The following is a 16,131-nucleotide window of genomic DNA, read 5'->3' as shown; positions in this document are numbered from 1 at the left end:
AGTCTTGCTAAGGTATCCCAAAAGCGACCCACACTCCTCCTTGCTGCAGGTCTGCTTGGGGAAGCCCATCACCTTTCTAAGGAACCACAACCTGCAATATATTACACCCTCCTAGTGTTGTATCATAAGTTCCAGTGGGAACCAGAGCTTACATGCATGACATAATTCTGTCCCAGTTATGCCTCCATTCTTTCCAGCCTGAAAGAGTGTTTTAACATGCTCTTTTCTAGCATAAAAAAAGTCAGAATTGGGTTTAAACTCTCATACCAGGGACCCAAATGTTTCCTTACATATTTTATATATTCCACAAATATTTAAATAATGAATACAGCCTGGAAGGCCTTAGAACACAGGACTCACTCTTCATTTTGCAAAGCAGCTTCCAAGGCACCTCAAACAGCATTCAGAGCAAAATCAAATCATACGACACATACAAATTTCACGCATTGAACCACACCACTTTCCAGCCTGAATACTGGTCTACGACACACAGGCCCAGCTGAACACCTATTTTAGTCATTGACACCTATTTTATTCATTGCATGCCTCATCTTCAGCAGAATCAAGGCAAGACACTAGTGTTCCTAATCACCCATCTTTTTACTCTTTGCTGTCATGTCAAGCCCACAGCTGCATATTTTCCTGGAAACTATGAATCAGCTCCCACTTCGATAACTGATTCACAGACCAGAATAAGACATGCTTACAAAAATCACTCTGTCAACAACTTAAAACCGATCTGCTACCCCCAGCTGCTCGTTCCCCCTCCAGAGGTTGTGGCACTGCCAGTTATATTAATTAGTTACACTAACATGCCCCAGTCCAGATTCGGGGAAGTATCCAGGCTAAAAATGTACTTCTTGTTTAGCTTTTTCTGTTAAGCAAATAATTTAGTTTGGATCACAAGAAGAATAAGTAGAAAAATGTTGCTGCTTACAGACTAGCAATTCAGGCATATGTCAATTATTTTAAAGGCATCTACGTGCCTTGGTAATTTTGTGCCAAATAATAAAAATAAATATAAACCTGTTAATATGACTGGGGCACAGCTCAGCAGAACACAGATTTCAACTTCTGTAGATGTCCTGAGGAGCTCTCTGAGCTGGAGAAGTACCTAGAAGTTATTAAAACAGCTCAAATTTTTGTTCATCTAGTAAGGAAACAAAATGTATTGACCAAAACATAAACATGATGCCCAGAGAGAGTCATCTGGAGATGAACCTATAAGCACCCAGCGGCAGGAGTGCAAGATGGAACACGTAACTCACGGAGGTTCTCACTGCCTTGAGGACCGAGCAGATACACAAACACACTTGGCTTCACACAGATGGTAACGGTTGGGCAGAACTAGAAATTCATGTGAAGGATAATGTACTTCAAAAGCCGCTTTCCAGTTGACAGGTTATGCCATCCCCATTAAATACACGTGGCACATTGGTCCTGGCACACCTAATTCCACCGGCCTTTCAATGATTAACTGTTAGGCCAAACTTTTACAGACTTCTGCATTTTAGAAAAACCAACATGCTAGAGAATTATAGGACTTGAAATAGCCACACCTTCCCCCCACACCACATTAAAGAAAGCAACCCACAAAACCTGTGAAGAAAATAATTACATGGTCGAACAGCTAAATGTGCCTTTGAACATATCCCACGTTTTCAAAGCCTTGACTGAAAGTGCTACTTGCAGTTATATTGCAAGCACATAAACGTGGTAATGAATGACTAGAAATCACCCATTCTTCTCCTCAAACTATTTCCACATTAGCAGGGATATAGAAAGAACAAGTTATAACAGAAGCAACCCCACTAACAAAAATGTTTCTGCCCATATGAGTATTTTGACTGATCAGATAAATAATTTTATGTATAAAACACCAGAGCATATTTACAGCTTTCAAAATTCTGAAAATGGTTACAGTGTTCTTGAAAAGTAATATTAATCCACACATACAGATTAAAATACCCTTGCACTGTAAACACAGTGCTGTTCTCAAATTCGCCAGGGAAATGTTAAAACACTTCCCAAATTCTTAATTAGCATGACCTTATACAGTACATACTGAAAAGATGACAAAAGGAGGAGGTTTTGGGGGACTATTTTTTCTGTCAAAATCTACTAAAAATGCACACAGCAAATAAATGTTAAAACTGTTGGCAGCAATTTACAAAACCAGAAAATCCAACTCTGCCCTGAGACCTTACCCTAAAATTTTATTCTAAGATTGCACTTTCTCACACACAGTATAGTGATAGTATTTGTGTCCATACAAATGGACAAAAAGAAACAAATGCAACATTACTAAATGTATAATGCATATCTTGCTGCAAAACACAATAACTGCAGAGCATAGCCAAGTGGAACACAACAAATTCCTATAGCTCACCTTGATTTTATAATTGAAATTTCATTTGTCTGCAAAAGCTTGAGCGATGCTTAGATAACGCATTTCATAGTTTTTAAGAATTACTCTATTTTTGATGAATTCAAAGTCTAGACTTCATAAAGCTTACAGGTAAGCCAATTTTTAGATCCACAAGTTTATTTTCTTATCTTTGTACTTACACTATAAAAATGGTAGAATATATACATGCAAGCTTTCCAGTACGAATGCTGATAAACCAATGATGTTACTTAGTTTCTCCCCTACTTCCAGGGCCATAATGAAAAGTTACTCAATGTTTACCTTCCACATAACCAACCGTACATATAAATTCCCCTAAGTTTTGTTAATTCCTTCCATTCAGCTCTTCCAGAGAAAAAAAAAAAAAATATATATATATATATATATACATACAGAAATCACACCAAGTTAGCATCGCAGAACTGACAAAAATCTCCTGTAAAACCTACTATTTTCCTCACAACTAAAGTAAGTTGAAAATGCTAACTACAAGTTCTCAAGTGGTGGAAGTCAGCACTTTACAGTGAAGCAATTTCTTATGCTATAGAGTATAACAGGCACAGACACTACATATGAATCTGCACGAGTACCAAGAGATCCCATTGCCAAGTTACAACCACAATCAGAGCAATAATGTCAGCGAAAAGGATACAATGCCCCTCAAAACATCTACTGGTTTTGAAAGAAAAGCCTGCAAGTTCATGATTTGCATTCTTCCACTAAATTGAGATACAGGCAAGTAGTGACCACAGTGACCATAAAAACTAATTAATGATATACCTGAAAATCAATTTAAAAGTGACATAATTCAAACTTATGAAATAATATGTTGAAAAGTATATGGCTCAATTAGTAAGAACACCAGCACTACCAGGAACTCACATGCTACATAAAATCACATTCATTACTATACATGAAGGTATAACACCTACAAACCAGCTCTTTTATCACTCATTAAAAATGAAAAGCTGTCAGAGCCTCATCTCGTTCTTCTAATATTATCTTCTGAGGTAGGAAATGAAAACAAATTAAACAGCAGCTAGGCCTTGTGTATACAGAAGCCACAGCAGAGCTGCTAAAGAAATGAGGTTTCTATAGGATCTGATTCTTGCAGAAGAATGCAGATAATTGATTAGGAAAATCTTATTTCATGAGCTTTACTTAACTTGAGAGTCCCTCTCATAAACAAGAGGGGTTGGGGGTAGGGGGAGTCATCAGCTACCGTGCCAGAGTAGCCCCAGGAGAGTAAAGCAATCTTAGTTTTATTTAAAACAAGGCTACAATTTTCTTTTTAATTACTTATGACTCAAATAGCTCTGAAAGAATCAATATTTCAGAGGCAAGATCAAAAACAAACCAGATTGGTATTAAAAAAAAATATAATGCAATCTAAATGAGGTCTTATACATTTCATTAGATAAGAAAATTTTTAAAGTATTTCTTTCTCATCATCAAATCGTTTCTATTTCATATAATGCAGAATTTTAGTCTATCTCATTAGAAGCAGTGCATGAATTTTTCAAATAAGTAATTTTTTCCCGAAATGCCAAGTCTTAAGTTAACTCCGTTTTCCTTCAACCAGATTAATTTCTATTCCCCGAACAGGCTTCATACTTGTAATCAGATTCAAAGTTAAATAACTCTGGAGAAAACTGGTTTCTACTGTTCAATCTTATTTTACAAATAAGTACTGTATGTACTGGAAATCCTCCTACGTTTTCACTTCAACAGTAATATCTTACAGAACTGAACTCTTGTTTTGGATCACTCTTTGTACAATCTTTATTTAAGTAGAGTACATTTTTAATACAACATAAAGCACTTACCCTTCTAACCTGACATCAGGTAAAGATCTGTTGAGTGCAATTATTTCACTTGCCATTAAATTAAATTGATTTATTTTAAACATTTCTTTCATTTTTTCTTGCTCCTCTTTCGGAATGACCACAGGCTTCCCCATCTCTCCAGGTCCTTCATGTGGTTTTTGTATGGGTTCTGGAACTAAGAATAAATAAAATGTTGGTAACTACTTTTACACTTGCTTTTGTTTGTTTATACTTTATTTTATACTGTAGGAGTGTTCCTAATTAAAACAGAGTTCTAAACCCAGCAGCTTCTGGAAGTGAAAACAAATCTTCATATTTGGGAGTTAAACAGAAGTAGTTCAACTCTTAGACACCACAATTCATTTGAAAAAACAGTAAAGGTTTAGATCTATTCATCATGGGTCCTAATTGTCTTTACTGTTAAAATTCCTGAACAAACGACATTTATATCCCAGATTACTCTTGCACACACAAACTTTACAGTAAAAGTTGAATTTAATCTTTACTAAAATACCTGTAAAGGAAAAATGTAACTTTACATTTATTTCCACATTTTTATTTTGACAGAATGACACATTTACAGTTTATAGATAATTTCTATTTGTTTTAGCAACATTATTTTAAGTCAACATGTTTCTGTTTAATGTTAGTACTCTAGACAGAAACAGTAATACTTGACATGTTTAAATATCAAATAACTGATCAAACTGCAGAGGGAGAGTGGGAAGGGAAAAGGAGCCCAACCCTTCAATTATCATTTTCTGTTTGGTTGTATTTTTTGTTTTGTTTTTTTAAGTGTAAAACTAAAACATAAAAAAAAACCTCTTACATTTTCTTTGAAAACTCCTGTTTAATTTTCTCCTGAATTAAATGTTTCAAATGCTCAAATACCGAATTTGAAATACATTCCTATTTATCAAATTTAGTAAAAATTTTAATTTAAAACATAGTAATTTAAGGTTTAAACAGAGGAACAGGAAGTATTTTAAAAGAAAAGCACCAAAAGCTCTCAGTAATAAGCCTAGCTTCAAATTATCTTTAATTTGCATTGAGGATAACACAGTGTAATTAAAGCTTTTGCCAAGAGCAAATAGCCATGTGAAGAATAAGAATAATTTTTTTAAAAAAGCTCAAACCTTCTATCCTTGCTGAAACACTAAGACTTAAAATATATACTAATAACTGAAACATTTTGCTAGTTTGCTTTTCGCGTTAATCGGTTACTAGCACAATGTGTTTCTTGAGAAACTTTCATTTTGAAGTACCTGAGGCAATTGCACTAGTTGTGTTAATGCAGTGACATTTAGCAGAGAAAATCCTCCCACCACAGACAAGCTTTCTTTTTACCAAATTCCCCTTGACTGCCATTTGAGCTATAGAATTCTAGAAGCTGCCAGCCAGCCATACACTTCAAACAGATAAAGTATGTCCAAGCAGATCCTGAGCAGTTTGCTGTGCATCTTTGCCACCTAAGAAAGTGTGGTTGAAGCCGCATCAAAGCTTGCTTATTCGCAATTGCATAACCTTTTAAACTAAAATTTGTGCCTTTGGGGAGGCAATCAACATAAAACTATGGTATACAATAAGGCAATTATTTGGGCTTAATTTTTATATATTCTACTTGTTTTTATTACATGAGCTGACATAACTATTTTCATTAAATGTCTAGCAATTAGTATATAGGTTGACTTAGAAAACGATTAAATGATGAGTGTTCAACATAGCTTTTAGATATTAGCATATTAGATATCTGAATATATGTTCAAAAATATTTGCCATATTTTTCAGCATTATAGAGTCAATGTCTTATCCTACCATATTTGCTATGTAGAAGAAGAAAATAATTTCTTGTTCCATTTATACTTTCAGTTGTTTCTTAACTTCAACTAGACCAGCTAAACTGAATAGCTAAATTAACTTAAAACTTATATTTCCCATTTGCAGATCTTGCTGTTAGAGGCTAGTTTAGCATATCAGTGAGTTATAAGTGGGTGTACAAATTGCACAGATTCATCAGTTGAATTTTAAATTTCATTAGCAAATATATACTACTTGACTACAAGTTTTACATAAAGAAAGTACTCCTTTGTGCAGAAAAATCCAGCAACAGCTAACTACTTGATCCACCTATGTTTTACGGAACTCACTAAATGCAAAGACAGGCAAGCTTGTGGTGCACGCACAGAGATGACTTTCCAAGAAGAATTAACCATCTTCTCTCAGGTTTCTGTTTTCCCACAAAAGCATGTAGTTTTCATATAAACACAAACCAACAACACCCTCCCAAAATGACTCACATGCATTGTTAAAAATTCAAACCACAGTGCTCTTTTGTCAGTTAACTATGAAAAACATGTTTCCTTTGAAGGGCTGTAGACATGCACTGATGACATAGTTCTAACAAACAGAAATTTCATTTACAGCTACAAGTTTCAGAGCTAAATGAATGACTTAATCACCACCTGATCCAACAGGAAATCTAGTAATGTTTTTCCAGACATTTCTTGTTTGTATCAGTAAACCATTTGTTCAAAGAGGGCTTGATCTCTTCCAGATCTTCATTAAAAATCAGGAACTCTTTATGTCTATGGACTACAACTCCTTTTTACCAGGAAATATGTCTGATGAAAACCAGATAGTTCAAAATCTAAGACCATCTAAAGGCAGAAAAAGGGATGGATTCTTCCCTGGCATGTGTTTAGGGGCCACAACAATGGTAAACTGACCAAAACAACAAGTCCAGTCATGTTTGGAGGAACTACCACAATTAAAAGCAAGCTATTTGAACAGGTAGAAGTTTAGAGAAGTATTGTCTCTTACATACACCTCAGGCTTAACAGAACAAGACTGATTTACGATGAACAGTTCCTATTTTCAAAAATTAGGTCTGTGTCATTTTTCTTAGGAATTTTTTATGCAGCTGTGAATATTCAGAAGCGAGTCACAACTTCCCAATATTCCATCTTTACAAAAGCTCAAAATTCAGAACACAGGCCTTGATTTGCACTTGACAAAAATGACTGGTCCTAGTTTAAATCTGTCATTGCCCCAAGAAAAGAGTGTAAACAGCAAGCAGCTGAAATCGCAAGACTCTTGCAATACTAGTCCTAGGTCTTAAAGTTGTTTGTTTGTTTTTTGTGTGTGTGTGTTTTTTTTGTTTTGTTGTTGTTTGTTTGTTTTTGCAGGACTTCTAATCATTCCACAAGTGGAATGCCCCTTGGAGGGAAAAAAAAAAAAAAAATAGGAAAAGGAGGAGTTTGGGAAGTTTATTTAGAAACTGCATCAAGTGCCAAATCTGGAAGTTCCTTGGCAGTCATACCTTTAAGAAGCCTCTAACTGAGAGTAAGGAAGCACTTATTTGGTCTTCGTTTAAGTCAAGACCTAAGAGCTGACATACAGGTTTCTTACAGAAATAAGACAGAGCTACACACACAAAAAAATCTTTATTAGTAAACCCAGAGTATTACCTGTTTTTTTTGTGTTTTGTTTTCTTTATTTATAGGAATAGCCCCTTTTTTGTATTGTTAAAAAAACAGCTTGAACCTTTTCTTTAAGCCTAGAAGTTGTTTACATTTACCAGTAAGTTCTATTCCAGGCTGTGAAATCTAAATTGCAATGCTGAATCCCTATCTGGAAACAGTAGTGCTCCACTAGATATTCTATGAATTTCAGAGTTGGAAAAAAACTACTTCATAACATGGATAATGCTTACTAAGGTTCGGTGATTTTTCTTCCAACTCTTAAAAAACTTTTAAACTTACAGCAACAGCCTTCCATTGTCAGCTATTACCCTTTGTGAATTTAACTGATCAACAATCAGTAATTATTAATACAAAGAGGGAAGCACCACCTAGATGTGCCACTTTTGAACCTGTGCTGGTTTGACTGAAAATGGGTTAATTTTCTTCATGCAGTTAGAAACCTTTCTTTTTCATAGCAAGCCCATTATTTGGACTTAGTTTGAGAACAAGAAGATAACACCCCAGCACAGAGTTAATGTTTTTAATTGCACTGATCTGAGAGCCTAGGACACTCTGAGCGCTCTGCCCACAGGCATGAGGCGTGGAGGAAGGGGTCATGAATGGGGCAGAGCTTGACTGACATCCAGACTGATCAATAAGAGTATTCCATCCCGTTAGTGTCGTGCTTCAGATATAAGACGAGTTCGGTCTTCCTCTCACTCTCTTGGGCACTTTCTCTTGTGGGCATTGTTTTTGTTTTGGTTTGGTTTTTTTCCGCTCTTTCTTGTCGGAGCCAGAGCAGTTCAGTCAGGGTGTTTAGTTCGGCCTTTTACCATTTTGCAGAGGTCTCTGAGCCTTTCTGCCTTTTTCCTCTCTTTTTTCTCTTTGGGATCGGCTCTGGGACCAGGTGCCATTTCCTGGGACTGGCTGCTCAGCATGTTCGTGAGGAACTGCCTTGAGTATCTTTTATTTCTGTTTTATAGATATATTTACTAGTAGTGTATTAGTATTTTGTTGTTTTATTAAACTGTGTTTATCTCAATCCAAGTTTCTCTCTTCCCTTTTGATTCTCTCCCCTATTGGGAGGGTGGGGGAGTGAGTGAGCGGCTGTCGTGGTTATATTGCTAGCTCAGGTTAAACCATGACAGAACCATTGGTAAAACAGGACAGCTGTATCTTAACAATACAACATTAGATACATAAGCTGAAGCTTGTGATTTAAGATGCTAGTATCTGATATACCAAGGAGAAAGATTTTTTTTTTCCTCAAAGGCAATTTAGAGCATGGCTCTAAGTCTTATTCTGAAGAAGAAACTCCCCCCATTTTCTGTATTAAAAATCTAAGAAAACATCCTTCATCCTTTGTGAAAGCCTAGACTGTCCAAAACTATCCTCAAAATCCTGCTGAAAATATCTGAAGACTGATTTTTCCAACTAGGCAAGAACAGCCTAAAATAAACTTACAAACTCTTCAGAAAAATTTCATTGTGTGTCCAGTAGGTTCATTAACTGCCACGGAATTCTTCCATGAATTTCAAAGAGAAGCTATATACCAGAGTGACATGGACAAAAAGGACATTAAATTCAGAACACTTACATAATTTATGCTGAATCAAGAAAATGAAATCAATTATGGAAATTAATAGGGGAAAAAAGTGATAAAGCAGATTTTGATAAAAGCTTCACAGGAAAAATAGCCTCAATGTTATCTGAGGAGATTCTAGGCATTCTGAGCGGGGGAAAAAAAGCCACTATAGACTCCAAATGGGTACACTGCTGGAACCAATGAGAATATTTAAGATCAGGCATGCAACTAGGTTAAAAGGAAGTGTCACTGTCAACTACAACTATGGTTTCTAGCAGACATATTTCAGCACAAACCCTACTACAAGTCAGCTGTAAAGAAAAAAAAATTGTACAAAACTATATACAAAGATTTTGATGGTTGGTTTGGTTTTTGGGTGGTTGGGTTTTTTTTGTTTGTTTTCTTTTGTGTTTTGTTTTGTTTTTTACAAGCCAATAAGATATGAAAAAGTTATTAAGGATTTTAATACACACACAGGTTAGGGAAAAGACAGAATGAAGACTGTACTCAGCTACCAAATTAAGTAAAAATAATGTTGCATGGGGAAAATTAAAGTACTAATCTTTAAAAACTGCAGATTTTCCCTCACCTGAAGGAACCCCCAATGCCTTTATGTGTAAAGTCATCTGAACTTTCAACATCATCAATATATGAAATCAAGTTTGATATATAAAAAAAAAATTCTGTTTGCCAGACAGCCTTAAAGAAGCCTGACAAAAGTTATAGGCTTAGTATTGCTTAAAACCTTTGTGGGAATCCAAACAGTGGATCCATCCTTCAACACCACAGTAACAGTCATCATTTTATCCTCAAGGAAACCTCCCAGCTTCTGAAGACCAAAAAAAGAAAAGACTGAGCTCCTATAGAAGACATACTTTCTATATAACCTCCATTTTTTTATCACTTTCTTTTCCACTTATTGAAAAAGAAACCCAAATTATGAAATGCAAGCAACTGAAAATTTAAATATCTTTTGCAAAGCTCAGGTAACTAAAACCTCTCTAAAATGTTTGAATGCAGTTGTGGAAGCAACAGTTTTGAGGTTCTAAGCACAGAAATTTGACATTCCTATATATTGCTCTTCTTTCTGGAGATTTATCGGCCTGGTTTTAGCCCCAACATCTCCCCAGTGTTATCCTGTAACAAAGCAACGCTGTTCTTAAAACATTTCAGAAAATTTCCCAGGCAGCTCAAACTTGTCCATACCAGATGTCAATAGGTGAAAAAGTTTTTTGTGACAGAATCCATTAATTAATCTCAAGTACAGTTGGCTGATTAGACTTAACTTTGAGCATCACAGCATAAGTTTCCTACAGCAGCAGCGAAACATACAGACACAGCCTTTCTGGTGGGAGAGACACCATACCACAAAATTAGATGTTTCACAAATGAACGGGATGTGACAGCTGCCTGCAGTTCTAAATGTCCACACTGAGACATTGCAGGGATGGGAATTCTCCATGCACCAACCCTTTCTCCCATGTGATCAACTACAATGACGTCCTTAAAACAGAGTTGGCAACATGAATGGTACGGGCTTTTAAAAAGCCACACTGCTCATAAAACTGGTTCCCAAAAACTAACATGCCAGTAACAAAACTGAAAGCTTATCTGAAGAGCTTTAGTACTGAGTAATACAGCTCTTCCTTCAAATAAAAAGTTACATACAGTTGCATGTACATATGCATGTGTACATACACACACACATACATATGCTCTGATATTTGTCACTTTTACATCCAAGTTTATTCTAGTTATTTCATAAATTTGTTTTCATTACAACATTCACTGTCCCTTATTGCTAGAGTAACTGGCCAAATTTTGGCTTAGGTTTTATTTTTTTGGTTGCTTGGTTGGTTTTTGTGGGTTTTTTTTTGTTTGTGCTTTTTTTTTTGTTAGCTGCTTTGTTTGGGAGGAGTGTTTTGGTTTGTGTGTTGTGTTCTTTTTTGGTTTGTTGTTTTTTTTTTTTCAGGGGTAGGGGAATAAGTAAGTTTGGTTGTTGGTTAGCTTTGGTTTGTTTTACCACCAAGTCTAATGAAGCTGACAGTGCCTTTGTTTCCTTACTGGTGGAAACTTAGAATATGCTTTAGATTAACATAGCTTACATTCCTGAACTGCTTGTTGCATAGTTTTATTATTTGTTTTCGTATACATCAGTGCTTAAAATTCTACACCTTAAGTAAGCATTTAAGTCTGCAACATAGAGCTCAAGCAACGTGCTTATTCCCTAGTCCTTTAAAGAAAGATTGACATTCTGCGATACCTAAATGCTGATGCAAAGTTATATTGTTGGGGAAAAAAAAATAATAAATGTTTAAAAGAAGTGCAATTTTAAATGAGCACAATTTAAAGATTACTCAGGCAGAAAACTTACCATCTCCAGCAGGCAGGCCTCGTTCTTTTATCTCATCACATCTGTTGCATTCACTGAAGTACAGCAATAGAAACATATCCAGAAGGACCCAAACCAAAGAGGTGGCAAGGACCACCTTGCAATATGCAAATTTTTTCATGGCACTTCAAGTCAAATACAAAAATAAAAAAGTATAAATAAAAATATCAACAGGTTTCTTTAATCCAGTTTGAGAGACCACGTTCTTCTATATCTGGGAAAAAAAAAAAAGAAAAAAAGTCACAAAAAGTTACCTAAGGACAGGAGCTAAAAGCAGAATTTTTAACTACATTTTAGAGGTAATGATTTATTTACTACATGCTGTATGTATCAAAATGAACGCTTTATGCACTCCAAAGAGATTTAGGGAGAAGGTTATATTAAAGCAGCATTACTCCAGTCTTTTACCATGTCAACAGTCACCATTGGAAACTTAAGTGACCAAAACAGAGTGCTCTGCTGAGCTGCTATAGAAGAGGGTATGCGTATCTAATGAAATTAAAAGGAATTCTCTGGAACCTCTGCATATCAGAATAAGCTCAATGAATGAAAAGCAGGAACATCTCAGGAAGCAAGGTATCAATCTGTGCTGCACGAAGCCCATGGCTAATTTTCCTCATGCTCCTGCTGTGTAGCACACACTGACTTCTTGGGCCCATCACTAGGAATGCTGATCTACAAATGCCTGTATTTTATATAGAAGTCCAATGGCACATTACAGCTTCGCCACAAAGGAAAATGCTTTGCTTTCAGCGAACCAAAAATAAACATCCCTTTTGGTAGGTAAACAGTAGGCAATGTGAAGAAAGTATGAACAAGTCACTGTGATCCCTTTCTAAACATTAAAAGCTAAAGGTATCAATTAACCATTTGATGCTTAAAGTACCTTTTATACTTTAATGTTTGATTACAGAGCAGACTTTCATATGTTTTTCAACATGTATACATTAACATTTTAAAACACTAACCTTTTAAATTCTCTTTTGGCCTACTCAAATTACAAGGAAATTTTACTACAAGGACTGCTTATTTCCATGACTGACAGTTGTGCAGGGTAGAATCAAGAACACCTTTGCACTTGTTTGCTTATACTACTCCATTTTTTATATATATATATTTTTTTTTTTTTCTTTCAACAACAGGTTCCTCACCAGTACTGATGTGTTTCAAAGTATTACCAAAGTATTTCCCAGTGGGAATAGTTTACTAAGTTAAAACCAGAATTACAGATATTCTTAATTACTTATTAAAAAAAAAAAAAAAAAAAAAAAAGGAAAATAAGACTTCAAAAACACACTAGAATTTTAAAACTGACACACACGTCGTTTCTCCCACATACTTTCAGCCTAAACTGAAGAATCTACTGGGAAGAACTTTAATTGTAAGATATGATTATGCAAAATACTCACAAAAGAACCCTGTATCTCTAAGACTATTCTTTCTTTAGTATTTCATCGTCATAATTTGATTCCTGTCTTCCTTCTCTCTTCTTAAGAGAAAGTACTATGATATTCCCTCTTCTGAATACATCTTACTTCTTATTAGCAGAAGAGACATTGATGTCTCCATGCATTCCTATACAATTAAGTGGCATCAGTTTGGATGGAAGAGCAACATAGGAGCCTGTAGCCACACACTTGCGCATAACTGGAAGGGTGTATGTGTATCCCTCTGCTTCTTGCATAGGTACACATCAAATGCCAAGAAAGTGCTTTGTTCAAGATGACCTCAGCTTGCATCTGTATAGTTTTTGTATACAGGGATAACTATATAAAATTAAGTACTGCATAAGTATCTGTAATTAACAACTTGATGATAAAATAGCAGATGAAATTACCACAGTGAATCATTAAGTGAGGTACGTTAAGAAAAAACCTAGGGGTAGTTTGTTTGTTTCCAATAAACACAAGGATGGTCCTGAACTCTGTATCCTGGAGTTGCACTATAAAGCGCCATAAAACCATCTGCTTGGTGATCAGCAGCAGTGAAAGAAAAATAATTTGTTACAGGCTACTAAGAGAAGAACAGAAACCAAACTATCACTATGCCATTACACAGTATCTGCCTTCTCATCTTGAGCGCTCTATGAACATTCACCCTTGTCATTTCAGAAAGAACATAGAGAGTTTAGAAAGGACAAAAAGGATAAAGACAACAAGGGATAGCTTCATTATAAGATGTGAGTGAAGACAGCAGCATTCTTCCTGGCTGGAAAAGATGTAACCTAAATCAGCCAGCAGGTTAAAAAACAAAAGGAATGTATTCCCCACAATGTGTACTTATGGAGGGGAACAGCCTACCACAGTACACCAGCAGTGCTGTAGGTCTATTCATTAGCTATTAAATACCAAGTCCTCACTCCTTCAGGCAGTCCCTGACTGTGACCACCAAGTCACTCCACGGACCACAAGGAAGTATTATTACAATTTCCCCTATTCTCTTCCCTAGATATACACTATCAACCACTGGAAGAAACAAATACTGTATACAGACAAAATTTGTCTGACACAGTACAACTGTACTTAAACTCTCCATACAATAGGTTTCTTCTTTTGTTCTAATTCAGGACACCATAGAAATGATCCGGCAAAGAATCAAGTCATACCACCACCTTCTGCTTGTACTTAAACAAGTGTTCATTTAAAAGAAAACTAAATAAATTCTTGTAGAATCATTCCAGCTGGAAGAGATGCTCAGGATCATTGAGTCGAACCATAACCTAACTTAAATTTAGCACTAAATCATGTCCCTAACAACCTCGTCTAAACGCCTTTTTTAAACACCTCCAGGGATGGTGACTCCACCACTTCCCTGGGCAGCCTGTTCTAATGCCCGACCACCCTTTCCATGAAGAATTTTTTCCTAATATCCAATCTAAACCTCTCCTGGTGCAACTTGAGGCCATTTCCTCTCATCTTATCACTTGCTACTTGGGAGAAGAGACCAACAACCTCCATGCTACAACCTCCCTTCAGGTAGTTGTAGACAGTGATCATGTCTCTCTCTTCAGCCTCCTTTTCTCCAGGCTAAACAGCCCCAGTTCCCTCAGCTGCTCCTCATCAGACTTATGCTCCAGGCCACTCACCAGCTTCATTGCCCTTTTCTGAACTCTCTCCAGCACCTCAGTGTCCTTCTTCTGATGAGGGCCCCGAAACTGTATTCATGGTGCAGCCTCACCCATACCGAGTACAGTGGCATGATCACTTCTCTGGTCCTGCTGGCCACGCTATTTCTGATACAAGCCAGGATGCTGTTGGCCTTTCTGGCCACCTGGGCACACTGCTGGCTTGTGTTCAGCCAGCTGTCAATAATCTCATATTTCTTGAAGTTCAGACCTGTGAGATATTAGGCTATAAAAGAAAGAGTAAAACACACAGGAGCACGGTACTTAGGGGTCCTCAAATTAACAAAACACCAGGAGAATTGTAATCTAGACTTTCTGTCCATAAAAATACCAACTATATCAAGTGTTTTAAAATGCACAGGCTGGCACTATATCTGCCTCTAATGAAAGAAAATTCCTTTGAGAGTTCAGTGAAATGTCAAAGAGACACTTTGTGAATGCTTTGAATCCGTTGCCAGTTCAGGGAAGTGATTAAGAGACAGCAATGCAAAAGTTCAACCCACAGTGGTTACCACCAATAAGACCCTTCCCTCTACCTTTACACAAAGGCTCTCACTCCCTTGGGCAGTTTACCGTCTCATGAATTACACTGTATTTTTACCACTGGTTTTAGGACAGCACTTCCACTGTGTGCTTACCAGCAGAATTCAGGCAGTAGAGCAGTGAAGCAAAGGGGCCTAGAAACTGCTGAAGTAACTGCCCTCTGCATACCAGTCTTGACTCAGAGCTCTGGAAGAAGACTTCACCACCCAGGGCTTGGGCTGTAAGAAACGCTAGGCACCTCTTTCTGGTGCTGCATGCGTAGTGGTGGCCTCATCCACAAGAGGGGTGCTCTGCTTGAAGCATTGGTTCTTCAGTGGAAGGGGCTGCAGGGCAAAGTGGGCAGACTGGCACACCATGAGCAACAATGAAGAGTAGTTAAATGGGTCTTCATAGAGACCTTGCAGCACCACAAACCTAAGCCCCATGAGGTGAGGAAGAAGAAACAGCTAGGCACTGCATTCAAGGAATAGGTGGATGGAGACTCCCAAGATGGGAGCTGGGTGATGGACAGGTCCAGGAAATCAGTGACTTGTGGCAACAGAAGGAAAGCCTGCAGATGTGCGTTTTCAAAACAGTTATACTGCCTGGGATGCTGCTGAAAGATTGATGAGTCTTCCCGAGTTCAGCTCTTAGACAGCCAACCCTTGGCTATCCATCCATGTATGAACTGATGATACTGCCAGGTATGAACCTGAGCACATAAGCAATGACTGCAGAGCCCAGGAGGATAGAGGGCAACAGGCATGGGACCCAGATACTGCTCTCCTTAATTGCTCCAGTGGGAGGGCAAGAT

At 37.0% G+C, this 16,131-nt stretch overlaps 1 protein-coding gene across 3 annotated transcripts in view; it reads right to left on the bottom strand.

Annotated features, from left to right (window-relative positions):
• Nucleotides 1–16,131, bottom strand: part of GALNT1 (polypeptide N-acetylgalactosaminyltransferase 1) — a 90,421-nt gene that overhangs the window by 33,315 nt on the left and 40,975 nt on the right. For all 3 annotated transcript variants that reach the window (XM_082046927.1, XM_082046928.1, XM_082046929.1), the window contains 2 exons: nt 11,654–11,885; nt 4,234–4,408 (listed from right to left, as the gene is read on the bottom strand). In XM_082046927.1, the coding sequence (XP_081903053.1) occupies nt 4,234–4,408; nt 11,654–11,792 (314 nt within the window). In that variant the 5' untranslated portion in view covers nt 11,793–11,885. The remainder of the gene's footprint in view (nt 1–4,233; nt 4,409–11,653; nt 11,886–16,131) is intronic.

Source organism: Streptopelia decaocto, assembly GCF_964273445.1.
Source record: "Streptopelia decaocto genome assembly, chromosome: 2".
Taxonomy (NCBI): domain Eukaryota; kingdom Metazoa; phylum Chordata; class Aves; order Columbiformes; family Columbidae; genus Streptopelia; species Streptopelia decaocto.
The sequence above is the reverse complement of the archived record's forward strand: the minus strand, read 5'-3'. Positions and strand labels throughout refer to the sequence as shown.